Source organism: Maylandia zebra, linkage group LG20, assembly GCF_041146795.1.
Source record: "Maylandia zebra isolate NMK-2024a linkage group LG20, Mzebra_GT3a, whole genome shotgun sequence".
Lineage (NCBI taxonomy): Eukaryota > Metazoa > Chordata > Actinopteri > Cichliformes > Cichlidae > Maylandia > Maylandia zebra.
Window position 1 is genome coordinate 22,983,201 of NC_135186.1, and position 20,466 is coordinate 23,003,666.

At 42.6% G+C, this 20,466-nt stretch overlaps 1 protein-coding gene across 2 annotated transcripts in view; it reads left to right on the forward strand.

Annotated features, from left to right (window-relative positions):
• Window positions 1-20,466, forward strand: part of samd10b (sterile alpha motif domain containing 10b) — a 64,033-nt gene that overhangs the window by 24,273 nt on the left and 19,294 nt on the right. For both annotated transcript variants that reach the window (XM_076878302.1, XM_004545986.2), the window contains exon 2: window positions 5,320-5,504. In XM_076878302.1, the coding sequence (XP_076734417.1) occupies window positions 5,320-5,504 (185 nt within the window). The remainder of the gene's footprint in view (window positions 1-5,319; window positions 5,505-20,466) is intronic.

Sequence of the window (20,466 nt, forward strand, 5' to 3'; positions counted from 1 at the left end):
GCTTGAAGATTACAGAGAAATGAGGGTAACTGTGATTTTTTTTCCTTTCCTCTTTTATATAAAACTTGGACTGCAAATAGAAATTTTATCTTAGAGTTGACTAAAAGGTGTTTGGTGGGGAGGTACTCGATGCCAATATCATGCTGCTCAAATACACCGTGGCACCGTCTCTGTGATGCCTGAAATAAGGTGGATAACCGGATCACTTGCCTCATCCTCCATGCATAAGGATGAAGCAAACACATATTCAGATGCATCCTAAAGTTGAAGCCAAGGTTATGCAGAAATCAAACTTCAACAAAAAGCCTACACAGCAAAAGAGTCCACATGGACTCATTTAGATGCTCTTTTTTTAGAGTCAAATGAGCAATGTTCGGTGACGCCATGTTAATCTACTGAGGGATTTGGCTTGGAACGACCTTCCTGGGTGCTGTACCTAACAGCTTAATTACCTTTTCAAAAGGAAATACCTCTGAGAGTTAGCAGCCACTCTCACAGCAGATATGCTGCTCCGTCAAGAGGAGGTGATATGAGGTTACACTTCACTGGGCTGAGTCATATTGACCTACCTGTCCTCTACACACACACATACACAACAGACGCACACACCTGTCCGACACTTTGCCCTTGATTTTGGCACCTTCACTATACACATACCTTTTTTCTCAGTATGTGAAGCTGGAGGTACAGACTTAAATTACACTCCATCACTGTATATCTTCTTTTTCAGCTACCCACAAGACACATATCTTGCTTTTGTCTTTCCATTCTGCCTCCCACCATCCACCCTCCATCATTAGTTGTCTTCTCAACACTCCCTCGGCTGGAAGTGAAAAAAAGTCACCAGCAAGGGCAGCGAGAGATAATGCAACACTAGATAGTGACAAATAGGACAGTGGAGATAGTGCGGTTGTCGAGTCAGATCAAATTCAAGCTGAGACAGACAAGTAAAGGTGACTGATAACACCTTTTTTTTTAATGGTAAGGGTGGTAATCACCCCAGATCATAAAGATCTGAAGGGCTTTAACACAGATAGATGATAGTGCACGTGCATGGTCTTAAAGCTTTGCGTCCCTAAAAGCAAGCAGTAGAGGGATATGGTGCAATGTCATTTCAAAAGCGATGTCAGTTGAAAGGTATGGATATTTAATCATCTTTGCCTCATCTTAAATTCTCTGCAGTATCCTGTCCCAGGAGGGAGAGCCTACAAAGTCCATTAAACCACAGAATGAGCAGTTTGTCTTCATTTGTACGTAACGGAAGTGGTGAGGCCTGGCAATGTGGCAAAGGTGGGATTTCAGTGGCAGAGGGAAGTCACGATCCTGTTAAAAGTGATGTCTGCTACATCTTATACCTTGAAAGCTTGCTCTTTAACAGCTTGTAAAATTAAGTTGTTCTGTGGTCTATTAATGTGTCTCCCTGCCTTCTTCTGGAGCTCTTTCACCTTTATAAAGTTTGATCGGTTTGCATGAATCTGATGCTAATTTGCAGCTTGGCTCTCCCGCCTCACTTTGTTTTCTGTCTTGCTCTTGCTTGTGCACTTTCTCTTGCCTCTTTTTGTGAGATTGGCAGGTCTTTAGGGTTGTGAGGCACTTAGCTTCCCATGTTTCTTCCTCCTGTCTCCTCCCCCTGACTGGCAGTAATTACATCAGGTTTGGGCCTGGTTTTTCCTGACAACCCCAAAGAGCTGACAACCAGAAAGCTGAAAGAGAGTGAGTGAGAAAAAGAAAGATGGGAAACAAGGAAGATACTGCTTAAGAAGACACAAAAGTGGCAGCATACAGAAATGGGGAAAGCAGGAGTGAAGTGCAAGACAAGAGTGCAGAGGGAGAAAACCGTACACGAAGGGAGAGAAGCAGAAAAGGCTACACATCAGTGATTCCTGACAGGTCTTTCTTCTTCTTTTTCATCTCTACCCCCTTTTGTTAGTCTTCCCATCATGGCTGTGTGAATTCTGTATTCACCACTGCTCACTTCGACCGACGTGTAGGATGAAAAAAAAGTGTCCCCTCCCGACTCGGAGCTGCAACCAGCTGTTTCCCACCATTTTCAGCTGTCATACAGCAGGTCTCAGCAGGCCTTTATTTAATTCTAATATGGAAATGGAAAGATTATAATCCTTTGTTAGTTAATGAACTTTCTTTCTTTCTTTCTTTCTTTCTTTCTTTCAAGATGACCAAGTGTCAAAAGTCCCTTAAAGACAGAAAAAAATGTAGAAAATTGGTAGACTGATAGATGAACACATCAGAAAGATCAGATTCAGCCCAGTTCAGTTTCTCCCTTCTCTCTTTGGACGAATGAGGAAAAGAATTTAAGAAATCATTCACAGAAGATGGCATTTTTGTTGTTGTTCCCTCAAAGCATGTGCTTTTGTTCTTCTTTTGTAAAGAGACTTTCAGATCAATAAGTAATGAATACAACATTTATTATTCCACATTTCACTTTTACTTCTATCATCAGCAAGTCTGTCTCCATCTCACTAACGGTTTTCACATAGTCAGATAAAACTTGTGGTTTGAAGTAGAAGTGTTTGTCCACCACTACTGTCTCCAGTTGAATAGCCATCACCAGTTGTGTCTGTATCTGGAAGTCCCACAAGACCCTAGCTTGGTCATTCTTAACAACCCTATGGGTGTGTGCCATTTTGACCTTTTGTGGACTTGCAGGCCATACTCAGCACAGATGTTCCTGTATACTATGTCAGTCGCTTGATTGTGTTCCATGTATGCCCTGCCTCCTAGCATCTTGCACCTTGCTGTTATGTGCTGGATTGTCTCAGGGACATTTTTATACAGCCTGCACCTGGGGTTGTGTTTGGTGCCTCTATCGAGCTTGTGCTTAGAGCTCATACTTGTGCTGCAGCCACTTCTTCTATCTGCCGGTGGTATGTACAGTGCAGGGACCTGTCTTTCCATAATGGGTCCTGATGTTGCTCCTATTCTTTCTCATGGTATGTACTAAGCATGTGATCACTTGTGGCCATCTTTCTAATGTAGTCATGGATGTTCGTTGTCTCATCCTGGATAGTGGATCTGACACACGCTAGTCCTCGGCCTCCATCCTTCCACTTAGTTTATAGTTACAGATTGCTGCATTTGTGGTGAAACTCTTGATGTAGGTGGCTTCTATCACCTCCTTTGGCCAGCTGATTATCCCAGCAGGGTATCTGGTGAGTGGTAGGATGTAGGTATTGATTGCCCAGATCTTGTCCTTCCCATTCAGCTGATTCTTCAGGACTTGCCTTATTCCCTGCAGGTATTTGGTGGTTGCAGCAAAGATGTGGTCTCTTTTCAAGTGCTTCACATTTGTCTGTGGGATTCTCAGGTACTTGTATCTGTCCTTGATGTCTGCAGTGTTGCCTTTTGGTAGTGCATTCCCCTCAGTTCAGACTACTTTCCCTCTCTTAGTTACGATCCAGCTACACTTCTCCAGTCTAAATGGCATTTTGATGTCGTTGATCCTAGTCCTAGAATTTATATCGTTTTTAACTTATAACATACATGATGTTATCCATGTAGAGGAGGTGGTTAATGTTTACTCCATTCTGTATTCGGTACCTGTAGCCAGTCTGGCTGATGATCTGGCTAAGGGTGTTTTTTAGGCCGTTTGCCAAACAGCAGTCGTGACAGAGCATCCTGGTATATCCCACATTTGATGGTGACTTGTTCAAAAGACCATGTTGATCTTGTATAGTTATAGACATTTTAGGATCCATGTGAGCCATTGAGTCATTGGCTTTCTTCTAGTCTATCCAGGCATCAAATTCTGACTCCACCACCCAAATGTTGCAGCAGAAATTGAGAGTCACCTGACCAGACAAAATTATTCCATTGTTATTCAATTTTGGTGAGCGTGTGTGAATTATAGCCTTTCCTTTTCTTAGCTGACAGTCTACAGGTATGTGTCCATTCCTATCTGCTTCAAAGTTTGACATATGCATTCTCTGATGCTCTTCTGGATACCCTGGTAGTAACAAGTGGTTATTTGAGTTACTGTTGCCTAGCTATCAGCTCAGTCTGACCATTCTCCCCTGACCTCTGGCATCAACAAGGCATTTTCACTCAGAGAACTGCAGCTCACTGGATATCTTCTCTTTTTATGACCAGTCATTGGAAACTCTAGAGATGGTAAAGATGGGGGGGAAATCCCAGTAGCTCAGCAGTTTGTTAAATGCTCAGACCAGACATCTGTTACAAACAGTTATGTCACGTTAAAAGTCCCTTAAATCACCTTTTCTTCCCCATTCTGACACTGCCTAAATGCACCGAGCTGCAACCATGTTAGTGTCTGATTTGATGTTTGCATTCATGAGAACTTGAATAAGTGTACCACAAAATGGAAATTAAACAAATCTTACTCGACTGGCAAAGAGCTTGCAGTCAAAACGTAAATATTATTTCATTTTTGTTTGAACCAAAATAATCAAGAATGAGTGTATAAATGATTTACAGAATATCAGTGGTTGCATGTAAACAAGGTTTCTCATTTACCACTAATAAGCAGGTTTCTTATCTATCACTTTTTTTTTTAATTACCGCAAAATGACTATGTTAACCAGTTAATTGTCATCAGTTCTCTTTCTGTTTACACACCCTCTTGACCTTTTTACCCCTCTACTGCCTCCTGCCGCCTAGCCTCTTATTATTTGCATTACATCACATTAAATCAATGCTTAGGTAAACTGAGCAATGACTGCATGTCTACGCTTTGAAATAAATCCATGGCTACAGATGACTAACCGCAGTAAAATAGCTCATTCAACTTGATGTGAACTGTAGAAGATGCCCTTTGGCCTTCACAGAACTATACTCTGACCCCGCACTGACAACTTGTCTGCTTCAGTGTCTCATAGCAAGCATTTAGTCTTGACAGGGAACGGGGGTAAAGATAGAAAAAGAAAAAAAATAAAATATTCATGAAGTAGGATTTAAATAATCAAGGACTAATCTGAAAGAGAGACACAGTTCCAGAAATCATGCGGTGCCTCTGTGAATATGCACTCAGCATAATTGGAGATCACACTGTAGTTGCACTGCTGCCCACCACCATCACCAAAACAGCCATCTGTTTGTAGCTGTTATAGAATCAGAACACACAGCATGTAATCTGGGGTGAATGCTTCCTGTTAAGCTCCTAGAGGATTATCAATCATTTATTTTTGTTAGGTTTGGATGTTCTTGTTTCTTAGTCCATGGACCTTATGAAAACCCCTTTCGTAAAGAAAATACAAAGTGAGTGCTTATCAGTAGCTATTATTTCTCCTCTGCTTGTTTCCTTCTGTTTCATTTGCTGGTTCTTCTTCTTTGCTCTCTTGTCAGCGGCGTCCAGCTTCAGTTTTTGCCGTGCCTCCCTGGAGCACACGGTGTCTGCTGAGGAGCTGAGTTACCAGCTGCCGCGTCACGCCGGAGGCAGCAACCTGACCTGGCACGACGGCCGTGGCCAGAAGACAGCACACACACGCACCGTCAAACTACTGCAGCAGCCCGGCACAGAGGGCATCCAGGTATGAAGATGTCCACACACACAAACCAAAGGCAATGCGGAGGAGTGTTTTCAGTGCATGTGAATAACTCTGAAGGGTTTTTGCTTATATTTTTATTTTTATTTTTCAGAATTAAAAAGGCCAGTGGGCAATTTAGCATCTTAGAAAAACAAATTTAAGATCCCTCCCCCTCTATGTCAACACACTTTGCAGTACCCTTAGGGTCAGCGCAGTCAGTCAGTTACAGTTTACTCTTGTCAGTTCATTTTAATGACATTTTTATACAGAAATTTAAAGTTTCTCTTTCTTTGGATATAAAATAGCAATTCCTCAGTCACACATGCCTTGAGACAGGTTAGCGACCGGCAGTCACTGTTCACAAAGAAATGCCCAAGTGGTTGCTGTAGGTAACTGGTTGACACTTGTGATTGTTTGCAAAAAGAGTGCTGTACTGAAAACCTTCTTGCGATTGATTTGCTCACAGTTGTATATAGTTTGAATGAAATACTGCAAATACTCCCCATTTTACTGTGAGCGACTGAAGCACGAGAAAGTGCGACACTCTCTGGAAATAGGGAATGTTTGCTTTCAAAGCAAAAGTTGTACCCTACCACTGCAACCAACACATTTCAAGTGAAACCTTTATTTCCAGACTGCATCAGAGTTTTCAGTCATTCATCAGTGCTTGATGAGTAGTTTGCTGGTATTTGCAGCCAAGTTTATGTCTGCCATGCAAGCTACAGGCGACCCTAGCAACCTGCTAGCAATCAAAGCAATTGCAAGGATGTTTTGATGTAGCACCAAATACCCCTGTGCACTCAATTTTGCGACGGCTAACCACTCGTAACCACTCGCCAATCTGTCACAGAATACACTTGCATGCAGGTCTCTGAAAGGCTTGCATGAAGAGGGATTTGACAATCAAATTCACAGCAACTGCCACCAACCACTCGAACCACTGGTCATGAGGAAAAATGTGTATTCTCCAACCAGTGGTTGCTACATGATCGCTAACCAGCCTCTAGACCTGTGTGATTGAAGCATTTAAACATAAAGCATTCTTACTACTTACTATGCCAACTGTGGTCCATTTTTGCTGTAAATAATGTTACATGTCACTTGCATGGTGTTATATTACATTACATTATAATGAAATGCTTTAGTAAAATTATTTGGAAAAAATACATTTTCTTTGAGTATAATTTTGTTGTAACTTGGAAGTAAATAATATGTCACAAAAATGTATGTAATTTCAAAACAGTGTCTAAGCTCATGCAGAAGAGTGTGGTGCAGCGAACCTATCCACACAACGTATCATACAGCAAGATAAAGGAATGTGCACAAGCAACGGGAGCTTCACCTAAAGCGATCTAGTCTGGTGGGAAAGAGGAAGACTAATTGTTTAATTTACATAATGTTGGCTCGCCTCATCTTAGACTGTGGTGGATACCATCAGAGAAAAACTTATATAATTCAGGAGTGGCGTGAGAACTGCCTTCTGATGTAACTATTCTTGTACAGTCCAAGCAAGCACATACTGCACAGGAAATAAACTCCCAGGAGCATGCAATTTATAGTGACCTAAATGTCTCAGATCATGTTTTTTTTTTTTTTTCAGGCCCCCCTTTTTTTATGCTCAGCAAAGCTTTAGCGGAACTGACTGGTATAAAAACTACATATTGAAGTTGTTTCACTGCTGATTGATGGATGCAGAATGTGTGTCTGGCGGCTCTTAGCAGTATCATTTAAGCACAGCAACCGGAGCATCGTTTTCTTTCACACATCACTTTGTGCAAAATGAAATCCCATCTGTCCAGCACCAGAGACAGTCTAAACAAAGAGAGAGAAAAAAAAATCTATTTTAAGGCTTTCTGTCTGTGTTTACCCAAAACCAGCACATGACACAACAGCTCCTGTCCTTTCTCCTACTCCTCAAATGAAAGAGACCAGATAGGCTAGCGGAGGACATTTGCTCTGTCTCACCACTGGTTTGAAGAAAATTTGCAACCTTGAGGCCTTAAGATGTACATGTGCACGACAAAATGTGTTCAATAATTCATAAAACAGTGCCCACTCAGCTATAACGGCTATAAAAGGCCTAATGAAAGACGAGTGGGAAGCTGTTTCCATGTGATTACACAGACACCGGATAATTAAACCTCCTCTATACCATGAGAAGCAAGGCTTATCATTTCCTTGTGGCAACAAGCCTCTTAATGCATTATTCAACAAATGGGAGAGCCGTCCAGCTCTGTCTGATACGTGTGCGTGTGAGAATGAGTGCCTGCGCATTCAGAAAGTGTTTCAGAGTCCATTCGTACATCTATACATTTAAGCACTGGTGTATATTGGTGCGTTTTTACTGTCGATTGTTTTCTATGTATCCAGTTCTCTCAGGATGATTAGATTATGCTCCATTACACTGGTTGTGCACACATCAGCTGTAATGAGGAAGCCAGTTAAGTGAAACACAGCTTGTCTTCTGTATAAGGTGGGACCTGGGGAATTTCTTGATCTGTTTAACAAAGCTTATATAACACATTGTGCACTGCTATCCAAACACTCAGTCAGTGGAGACAGAAAATAGTGACAGCAGAGTGGGAGGACAGAAATCTTTGATATTTATTGGTGTTCATGCATGCACAAAAGGGGCCATTATTACAAAAGATGCCCTCAGCATTAAAATATTTTCAATGCAAAAACTATATCAAAAATGTAATTTTTTTTACCACGGTGCACTATATTCCAGTTTTTTTAATTTTATTAAAATGAAAGCAAAGGAAAGACACCAAGAAATGATTATTAAAAAGGTTGCAACGGGTAGACAATTGCACTGAAAACAGCTCAATTTATATTGTAAACAAGTTAGATATTGTCTGCACACAGTAGCAGCTGGCTCAACAGGAGTCAGCAAAAGCATATGTTGAAACAGAGGTTATATACTCCTTTGCCTTATTAAGTTTAGGCTTACAGAGATCTGTCTTCTGACTAGATTTTCCAAATAATTAGTTATTGCGTAGTTGACGTACCTTCTGTGCCATCCCTGAATTGGCTGTTTAGATAGACAGATGGGGTGAAGGGAGGGGTTTGTGGGTGGCTCATTTTGCCGTCTGACTCACAGCTTGTGGGTGAACCTTTAGATGAGACTGGGGAATAGGTGGAATAAAATGAATGCAATCTAGGAAGGTATAGAAGCCACTGTGTCTCCTTTCTCTAAAGCAGGACCAAGTGAGTTACTGGAAATGAGGCTTTTATTCACGCTATGCTAGGTGGGCAAATAAAAAAAACCCACTTAGTGAAAATTTTTACCACTATCCTTATTGAAGACAGTTTCTGACCTGAGCTGATACAAAAGAGTATATTCCCTATTCTCACATATATAATAGTGTTCACTTTTGCGCCAATAGCACCAATGTATGTTGTTTCATATGTTTCTGTATTACGTACTCACTTCTATCATGTATGAACATGTATGAGATTGCTTAGATTATCGTGGTCTGCTGTAATAAATTAAGGCACACGCAAACTACTTGTACAATGTGCATCATAGGCTCCTTTCAAAGTGCTAGGTTTTTAGACAGGATAATGGCATGGTTCTACAGATTCCACAGTTGGTCTGTCAGTCAGTTCACAGCTTGATCCAGATGAATTTCATGAAACTTTTTTCAGACATTCATGGTCTAAGGGTATGAATCCTGATGAGGTTTGTGAAATATCGAAATTCTGGCGAACCACATCTGTACTTTCTTTTCAATGGTAATTAGTTCATGTCAGTGTAGTAACATAGTAAGCCAGGATGAAAGACATGGCAATCAATTTGCCACCCTATCACCAGCATGTTAGTATTTTCATTGAGAGTTTCATCCATCTATTGAGTCCACTAAAGCTCATCTCTTCCTATATGGAAACACTGTGGCATTCCCAAGCCAACAAAGAAACATGTTATGGGCGTGCCAGAGGATCTCCTCCCAGTTGGACATGATTAAAACAAGCTCACCTGGGAGGTGGGCAGAAAGCATTTTGGACAGATGCCCGAACCTAAATTGGCTTCCTTCAGTGTGAAGGAGAATCATCTCTGCTCTGTGCACCTTCTGATCACCTGCTCTACCGGCAAAGGATACGTTAGACACTCTTAAGTGGAACCTAGTCTCTGCTGCTTGTAATTGCAGTCTTATACTTTCGGTCACTAGCCACAGCATGTGGCTATGGATGAGGGCAGGGATGTAGCTCAGCCAGTAAACCAGACCACATTGTGAGTTTCCCAATGTAAAGCATAACTTTGGAGCCCGTCGGGTGCACTGGCGTAGTGCTGATGGTGAAGGCTAGTGGTTCACACCGAAACACACAGAGATAAGTACGAGTGGCTTTGCATCGAGGCAGAAATACTGTAGACTGCATTGTCCTTGTCCTGCCACTCGGTGATGTGTTGCCCTGCCTAAGACACATGTTTGACTCATGCTAAATAGAAAGCTTTGTGAAAATCCCATCTGGCTCTTTGTCCACCCACTGAGAGACTGTTCATATTTGCATGAGTGCAAGCCATTTACGCACTCAGTGTCCTGAGGACAACCAAAGGCAGTTTCACAAAGCTGACAGAGGTTGACAGTTCGCACACTCACACAAAGTTACTTGCACAGGAACAATCAAGTAGACACTCACAAAAGCTTCTGAAACATTTTCAGAATCACAGTGACACACTCAAACACACAAATGCAAAGGGCTAGATATAGCAGTGGGAGACACAGGGGTGCTAAATGATGCAACAGAAACTGCTCTGGAAAAGGGATGGGGTTCACTGTTACTAGAAGAATGAAAGATAAGAAGTGTGAAGAGACATGAAGGAATCAGGGAAAGGATCTGTCAGGGTCTTTCGGATTGGAAAGAGAGGATAAATATGCAATTATATGATGACATTACAGCAACTTTTAGATTTGTACAGTAAATGGAAGAGAAACAGAGCTGTTCGGTCAGAGGGGAGAGCATACAGGACACGGGTTGAGTGTTTGCTGTCCTGTGATGAGATAAAGATACGGTAGGAAATGCTGCAGAGCAGAGAGGGGCAGCAGGTGATATATTTATAGTATGCATGTCATGTACAGATTATACAGTACATGACATGCATCCTATAAAACATCGATTCACTCATTCACTTACACCCACCTCCAGAGTTTTACTGCTAATTGGCGTAACGTCATTGATCAATCTCAGGCAGGGTCTGGCTGCGCAGAGACACAGGCAGTGATCGGAAGAGAGGCGTTATCGGTCACAAAGAGTGATTTTTAAGGATTCCCCACGCTCCCTTGACTTTAAGCTAATCCCCCGATTCGGCTTCACAGAGAGGCAGGGCATGCACGTACGCGCACAGATACTTGCAAGTCCACGCGCACCAAAACCCAGGCACTAATATGGACAAAAAGTAGCTCAGTGCACAGAAGTCAAAGCAGAAAAAAGATAGAAGGGAGTGAACATGTGAGAAGGAGGGGGAAGGGAGGGTGGATAAAATTTGTGAGAAGCTAGTAGAAGTGGGGAGATCAGAGACATGATAGAACAAAGTACGCTGGGAGAACAAATGCTGTGCGAGGATACAAACAGAAGGATCAATAGAGAAGTGGAGAGAGAAAGTCAGAGTATGGGTGGGTAAGAAAAAATTATGCAAAAAATGATGAACAGATAGAGACAGAACTTGTGTTGCTGAATAAATTAATGCACCTAATAGCATACTCAGTTATTAGAATTTATTATGTGCCCTTGTGGCAGTTTCTGAAAGATGAAGTCATAAAAATAAATTATAGATTAAAAGAACAGTAGTACATTTTAGGCTACTAACACAGTTACATTAAAAGGCTGATACAACTTGAAAAAAAGGTGAACATATCCCATATTTGAATGAACAACATTTCTTTGAAACAATGGCTGTTTGTTAAAAGCAATGTTCTGAAACAAGTGATGCATTAAATTTACACTTTGTTTCATAATTCAAGCAAATCTTAAAGAACAGATTAGTTATATGGAAGAAACTGAGGACACTCTTATATTTGTTATACTTTCAAATTCATAAAATTTAAATCAGATTCCAGGTGCCAATGATTAGAGATTCTTTGGGGAGTCATCATATCAAGATGTAAACAGAATTCCTATGAGTCCGGTAAGGAATATTCAAATTATTCAGTAGTTATTTGAGATTAACATACAAGACTTCAAACAACTATCCAAGATTGGTCACCCTGGAAACTTTGTCCCGAGAGCAAAACTTGTCCAATTTTCTTAGCAAGATCTGAGCCTGATTAGCGCTGTTTCCTCACAGGAAGAAGGTTCTGGTGTTAATCTACCAGCAGGCTTGGCTCCTCCCCTACACTGAGTCTGTGCAGAGTCTGCATGCTTTCCCTGTGCATTCTCTCCGGGTATCCCAGCCTCCTCCCACAGTCCAAACATATGCTTGTTAGACTAATTGGTGATTTTAAATTGGCCGTAGGTGTGAATGCTTTTCTGTCTCCCCGTGTTCGCCCTGTCCAACTTGCACCCCCTGCATGACAGCCAGGATAAGCTCCAGTCCCACTGCAATCCTGATTTGGATAAGTGGAGGAAAAGGTATAAATCTGCCACTAGACATAGCTTTTGTTGTCAAAGTACAGGTGTCTAACAAAGAGACAGCACAAATTTAATCTGCATGGACACTGTGCCAGGAAAAAGCTTGTGTGTTAAAAAAAACATTAGAGCAACACTACAGTTTAACAATAAACATGTTCACCAAAGACTTGCTCAAACAGAAGCAATGGAGGGTTATGTAAGGATTTAGTGAAAAAAGGGCAAAGTCTAAATCTCAATGATATGTTATAGAGGGATTTTAAATGCACAGTACATGCAAGATATCTGAAGTAGTTTTGCATGAAAGAATGGTCGGAAGTTTAAATAAATGTCATGGACAAGTAGCCGTCTGTGCAGTTCTTAGTTTTTCCTCAGAGGGAAACCACATGTATTAATATCTTTTTTAATGGATGAGGTGTATCAAAAATCCATTTTTTCTGGGTGCTGTAAAAAAGAGAACCAAATGTGTCCAAAAAAGTCCAGAGACAACTGTTTTACTTTTTCACATCTATGGTCTGTAGCTACACATCTGTTTGCTGCGTTTACCACACTTAGGGATTTAAATACTCTTCTTGCTAACTGCAGTGTATGATTGCATTTACAGTATACTATTTTCCGCCTTTCTGTCTCTTTCTTCCTCCTCTCCATCCTGAATTTCTCCTTACACTTGCGCTCTATATACAGTCTCCACTTTGCATATGCCTCCTCGCCAACTCCAGCTCCCTTTCCCCCCCCCCTCCTCTTCTGTATGTAACAAATGAGGGACCTCCTCCAGCTGGACAGAAGTAGGTCTCGGGAGGAGGAGGGAGGTCGTAAAAGGGGGGAACGGCGACGAGAGAGAACTGGCCAGAGGAGATACAGTCTGGATGGCCAACAAACAGAGCGAGAAGAGCAAGGGAGGAAAAGGAGAGCAAGCAGGGATGATGGGAGCGATCATTCCATTTCCCTTCTGTCTGGCTCCTTGATAATGAAGGCCATTACTCATAAGCATTTCACTCTCCTGGCTCACTGTCTTCTCTTTCTTTTCATCATTTTATTTTCCTCTTTGTTCACCCTCTCCATCTGCCTTTGCATCTATGCCTTTCGCTGTCAGTTTCAGTACTTATAATGAACAGTTAAATAAATGTCAACAAATGTGAGTCATAAAATATTCAATAACTAATTATTACAGCCGAGGCATTTATAAGCAAACAGAGACCTGTATCCGTTTCCCAGATTTGTTATTGTGCAAAACGATCCTTCATTGCATCTTAAGGGCTTATGATTTCATCTCTAATATGCCAGCACTCCTGTGGCTTAGCTAATCATTATTACAGATGGTGGGGTCATCCTTTCTGGGAACGTGGATATTCTAGTTATTAAAATGTATATTATCATATTTAATAAATATGAACTCATCAAGATTTTTGCTGTTGAAATGAAAATGGGGTAATAAGCTGTTAGAATCAGAAACCACAGTGCTATTTGTATTACCTTCACCCATTTTAGCATCTCTTTATTCATGTAGTACTCTTTATGTAGGCTACGTTAAAGCCCTGTTAGTAAAGAACAGTGCTGCATTTTGAAATTTGATCCAGAATTCATGTGGCTGTGGCATCTGTAGTCCAAGAGTTAAGTAAGTTGTCTATTAATAAGAAGGGTGGTGGTTCCATTCTCCTCCTGTCCCAAAGCATCCTCAAGAAAGACACTGAAACTAGAGTGTGAGTGTTTGAATGATAGGTTAAAAGAGCTCACCATAGAAAAAAGGCACTTGTGTGAATGGGTGAACGAGTCTTCTTCTACTAAGAAAGCACTTTGAGTGTTGCATAAAGACTGGAATAAGGGAAATAACGGAAATTTCAACCAGTCTACAGTTATATTACTTTAATGTCACTAATAAACGTGTAAAATGGTACATATCTTTGGTCTTTACTGAGTTTATTTGTTATGCTGTGTCTTTACAATGCACAACATCTAAGAAAAAAGGGGAATAGGAGTTAACAATTTTTTGAACTTGTAACAAGTGGCTTTTGAACTTCCCTCAAAAATCAAACCCCTCGCTTGTTGTGAAGACTATTAGCCCTCCAGGTCACGTGATTATGATTATGTCCTTTTTTCATCCTGAGAGAGCAAATCGTAGACCGCTGACTTAATCTTGGCAAAAAATCTATTGGTCTTGTTAAATTCACAGAAGTGATTGATAGTCCAAGCGTTCACATCCCCCAGCGACTTCGGTATTTACTCAACTATGTCAACACGAGGATAGTAAAAAATGATAGACTAATTCTGCAGGGATTTCAGCTGCAGCTTTTACTCTCTTTTGGCAACACTCAATCATCTACAAGAGTGGCCATTTCTACATGTCTCCTAACTTTATCTCAATTAATGATTGGGTCAGAGTTGTAAATTTAGGTTATTAAAATGGCTTTGGCGCTCCACTGAGTCAGAGTTGAAGTATGTGTGTGATTAGGAAACCACCAAACACATTGGAGCGGAGAAATTGAGTTGTTTTCAATTAAGGCCTACAAAGCAGAACGCACTTCGCTAGTGGACCAGCCAGAAGTTGATAGGCCTCGTTGGTGTTTAAATTGATTGAAGGAAATCTCATTACAGCGGCTGGCAAAGATGTAAATTTAGTTAGTTGTGAACAAACTCATGTCTGTCACCTTTTTTGTGCGTGAAGGCATTCTGTGAGTTGCTCTTCGTATCATTAATAAGAAAGGGGTGGGGAAAACATTAGATATGAAGCTACAAGAGCAAGCGAGTGTAAGTTGCATTTGTGCATGTGACATTTCAGCATACATAATCCCATTTAATACGGTCAGTTATGGAGTGGAACATTTGGCAGCACTTCTGTGTTTTTCTGTTGAAAATCAGCCAGAGCTTTTGTCATAGAGTTGGCTCAGACAGAGCATGAATAAATGGATTAGATATGAGAGTAAGTCAGACAACAGAGAGAGAGTTGATGGGACGAGGAAACGGTTGGGGTTTTTTTGCTTGTGAGAACTGGCTGTGGCTTTATTAATGTTCCTATTAATTCCCCGCACATGGCATTGACCTATGGGGGGGAAAAAAAAAAAAATATATATATATATATATATATATTAAAAAACACCCAGCACGCCCCTGCGGGCGGTTTATCCTTCAAGCTCGGGTCCTCTACCAGAGGCCTGGGAGCTTGAGGGTCCTGCGCAGTATCTTAGCTGTTCCCAGGACTGCGCTCTTCTGGACAGAGATCTCCGATGTTGTTCCCGGGATCTGCTGGAGCCACTCGCCTATCTTGGGAGTCACCGCACCTAGTGCTCCGATTACCACGGGGACCACCGTTACCTTCACCCTCCACATCCTCTCGAGCTCTTCTCTGAGCCCTTGGTATTTCTCCAGCTTCTCGTGTTCCTTCTTCCTGATATTGCTGTCATTCGGAACCGCTACATCGATCACTACGGCCGTCTTCTTCTGTTTGTCTACCACCACTATGTCCGGTTGGTTAGCCACCACCATTTTGTCCGTCTGTATCTGGAAGTCCCACAGGATCTTAGCTCGGTCATTCTCCACCACCCTTGGGGGCATCTCCCATTTTGACCTCGGGACTTCCAGGTTATACTCGTCACAGATGTTCCTGTACACTATGCCGGCCACTTGGTTATGGCGTTCCATGTATGCCTTGCCTGCTAGCATCTTGCACCCTGCTGTTATGTGCTGGATTGTCTCTGGGGCATCTTTACACAGCCTGCACCTAGGGTCTTGCCTGGTGTGATAGACCCCAGCCTCTATGGATCTTGTGCTCAGAGCTTGTTCTTGTGCTGCCATGATTAGTGCCTCTGTGCTGTCTTTCAGTCCAGCTTTGTCCAGCCACTGGTAGGATTTCTGGATATCAGCCACCTCCTCTATCTGCCGGTGGTACATACCGTGCAGGGCTCTGTCCTTCCATGATGGTTCCTCGTCTCCCTCCTCTTTTATTTATATATATATATATATATGCGCGCTGGGTGTTTTTATAAAAACAAAACACCCAGCACGCCCCTGCGGGCGGTTTATCCTTCAAGCTCGGGTCCTCTACCAGAGGCCTGGGAGCTTGAGGGTCCTGCGCAGTATCTTAGCTGTTCCCAGGACTGCGCTCTTCTGGACAGAGATCTCCGATGTTATTCCCAGGATCTGCTGGAGCCACTCGCCTAGCTTGGGAGTCACCGCACCTAGTGCTCCGATTACCACGGGGACCACTGTTACCTTCACCCTCCACATCCTCTCGAGCTCTTCTCTGAGCCCTTGGTATTTCTCCAGCTTCTCGTGTTCCTTCTTCCTGATATTGCTGTCATTCGGAACCGCTACATCGATCACTACGGCCGTCTTCTTCTGTTTGTCTACCACCACTATGTCCGGTTGGTTAGCCACCACCATTTTGTCCGTCTGTATCTGGAAGTCCCACAGGATCTTAGCTTGGTCATTCTCCACCACCCTTGGGGGCATCTCCCATTTTGACCTCGGGACTTCCAGGTTATACTCGGCACAGATGTTCCTGTACACTATGCCGGCCACTTGGTTATGGCGTTCCATGTATGCCTTGCCTGCTAGCATCTTGCACCCTGCTGTTATGTGCTGGATTGTCTCTGGGGCATCTTTACACAGCCTGCACCTGGGGTCTTGCCTGGTGTGATAGACCCCAGCCTCTATGGATCTTGTGCTCAGAGCTTGTTCTTGTGCTGCCATGATTAGTGCCTCTGTGTTGTCTTTCAGTCCAGCTTTGTCCAGCCACTGGTAGGATTTCTGGATATCAGCCACCTCCTCTATCTGCCGGTGGTACATACCGTGCAGGGGCCTGTCCTTCCATGATGGTTCCTCGTCTCCCTCCTCTTTCTTGGGTTTCTGCTGCCTGAGGTATTCATTGAGCACTCGGTCAGTTGGGGCCATCTTCCCGATGTATTCTTGGATGTTCGTTGTCTCATCCTGGACTGTGGTGCTGACACTCACCAGTCCCCGGCCCCCTTCCTTCCGCTTAGCGTACAGCCTCAGGGTGCTGGACTTGGGGTGAAACCCTCCATGCATGGTAAGGAGCTTTCTTGTCTTTATGTCAGTGGCTTCTATCTCCTCCTTTGGCCAGCCTGTTACCCCAGCAGGGTACCTGATCACGGGCAGGGCGTACGTGTTGATGGCCCGGATCTTGTTCTTACCATTCAGCTGACTCCTCAGGACTTGCCTGACCCTCTGCAGGTACTTGGTGGTTGCAGCTTTTCTAGCGGCCTCTTCATGCTTCCCATTCGCCTGCGGGATCCCCAGGTACTTGTAACTGTCCTCTATGTCTGCAATGTTGCCTTCTGGTAGTTCAATCCACTCAGTTCTGACTACCTTCCCTCTCTTTGTTACCATCCGACTACACTTCTCCAGTCCGAACGACATTCCAATGTCATTGCTGTATAGCCTGGTAGTGTGTAGCCAGACCTGAATGAGAGTGGGGGAGGTTCAATTTGCCATGTTGCAACGAGCTTAGCTTCTGTCTTGCTAGCTTGTGTTGCGCTCGGTGGATCTGAGCTCCACAGTGCAGTCTAGGCGGAGTAGTCGAACGCAGATCCACTGAGCTCTCAACACAGACAGCATCGTCAGAAGAAAAGTTGATAAAATAAATTTTAAAAAATTGTATTGTTCGATATTGTCTCTCACTGTCGTTCTCTAAACCTAAAAGACAATTATGGATTTGATCAACTGGTCTCTGAGTGCTATTGACACCCTTTTCTCAACGAGAAGTCGGGGCTCGGGAGAGCCTGAGTGCCCTGGAGGGACTTTCCCTGCCGGTTACACGATGGACGGGTGGCAGAACTGGAGGACCGTGTGCCTGGCGGGACTGTCGATCGAGGACGCTGAAGATATCTACCTATTCGGAACCATGATAACAGGGTTCATGCTGATCGGCGTTGGCCTAGCCCTGCTTTATCAGAGAAATAAGAGAGCGGAACCGGCTGTTCAAACCCCCACATGGCTGCCCGCTGGATTCGAAGCGCCGGGACGAGGTGCGACCTCTCACAACGAACGTAATATGGTCAACACCTTGGAGACGCTTACTGCTGCTGTGAAGGCTCAAAACAACGCCATTGAGCGTATGAGGGGAAACATCAGAGAGAGGCCTGCTCAAAATGACACCCTTGAGCGACAGCTGGAAAACATCGCGGAACGGATCACTGCAGTTGTGAAGTCTCAGAATCAAAAGACTGACAACACCTTGGAACTGAAGTTTGATACCATCATGGGGAGGCTCGCGGCTCTCCAACGCGAAGTTGAGGGACCAGTCTCAGAGTGCTAAAATTCGAGCTGCTCACAAAACAGAAATCAACAATATTCAACATTCGGACACCACGGCGCCAGCTGCAGGCCCAAGGCTGGAGCCCACCAAAACAACTCCCTGATAACGACTGTGTGATGACTATTCTTACCGTCCCATGAAGGCCACCTGGGTTGGCTGGCAGACTGTTTACTTAGCCTGATAGTGCGAAGGACACTGTCTCCGCTGAACTCTGGACACACACACACACACACTTACACTGACAAGCACTCACTCATCCCCCTCCCTTTCCAACGCCTTCGATGCTTGTGCCCTACCAGGGAAGATAGCAGTCAACTGGACCAGCGCAGATGCTGCAGGACCGGATGCGCTGTCTACGCCGGCTCTCTCATACCCTTTACCCGCCCCTGTTGCTTGTCTTGTGTTTCTATGGTGTATTGATAGTCATGTGCTTTTGTGCTGAGGTGTTTTTTCTGTTATCAAACTGTTCTCCCACCAGGAGCTCAGTCTGAGTGGAGTTTTTTTTCTCCTCCTCTTACCTCATGTAGTGTATTTTCGTTGTTTTTTCCTATCAGCCTACCTTTCTGACATGTCTCCCCAATGTGATGCTTGTGTAAAGTTGGTCAGAAGGTTCCTTTGTGAGTGCGCATGCGCCATTAGCGTGCTGCCTGCTGTAACCCCTAATTTCCCTCGGGATGAATAAAGTATTCTGATTTCTGATTTCTGACATATGCATACCAAACCGAAAGCACTGTATCAAACGGTTCAATATCGATACGAGTATCGTTGCACCCCTAATATAAATATATATATATATATATATATATATATATATATATATATATATATATATATATATATATATATATATATATATATATATATATATATACACATACACACACATACACTTTCTGGCAACTACAAGGATCATAGGAAGGTGTGTGAAGAAGAGGAAAAAAATAGAGAATGAAACAAAACGAGACATGCTTTCATGTAACTGAAAGACGACATTGACAGAATCATATTAATGCTGCGCTGACTGTATAATGAAGCACCGCTGTCAGGGAAAATTACCTTTGGAAAAAGATCCTACCAGTCACAAAAAGACACATCAACACCCATAGAAAATGTGGAATGTAATTACTCTCTCAATATGTGTTGCTGACAGATGGTTAAAATGCCACAAATGTACAAAATTAGAATAATAAAATCTGTTTGAAGCTATGTGCCAACAGAACATTTAGATGGATGGATGGATATATTTATTGATTTCACAAAGGGAATTATTAAATATCTAAATTTCAGTCACAAGGTGATGAAGTTTATTTATCCAGAAGAGCATCTGCTTACCCTTCTATGCCTGCAAGCTTTTAAACTGCTGATTTTTCTTTTGCCATTTGCACTCATGTGGACTTGATTTGTTTCGTACAATACAAAGTCATAACCCTGCTAAATTTTAAATGAGCTGCATTTTTTTTGTCTTGCATGAGAGAAGTATCACTGCAGGCTAAATAATAATGTATGGACACTTAATAAGCTTCTTTCCATTACATGATGTTATTTGCACTCGCTGGGTGGTTTACTACCAGAACTGATTTTGTAGCAGTCGTTGGCATTAGAATGCATCATCCCAGCTGAGTTCACATTAATGAGAAAATCGTGCATGCTGCATATTTAAGTAAGCTAGAGCAATTACAGAGTGTTTATTTGAAAAAGCAATAAAAAAAACAATGTTTTAAATTGCATAATATAGTAACTCAACAAATTAAAGTGCAAACATACAGGGAGTGCAGAATTACTAGGCAAATGAGTATTTTGTCCACATCATCCTCTTCATGCATGTTGTCTTACTCCAAGCTGTATAGGCTCGAAAGCCTACTACCAATTAAGCATATTAGGTGATGTGCATCTCTGTAATGAGAAGGGGTGTGGTCTAATGACATCAACACCCTATATCAGGTGTGCATAATTATTAGGCAACGTCCTTTTCTTTGGCAAAATGGGTCAAAAGAAAAGTCAAAAATAGTGAGCTATCTTGCAGAGGGATGCAGCAGTCTCAAAATTGCAAAGCTTCTGAAGCGTGATCATCGAACAATCAAGCGTTTCATTCAAAATAGTCAACAGGGTCGCAAGAAGCGTGTGGAA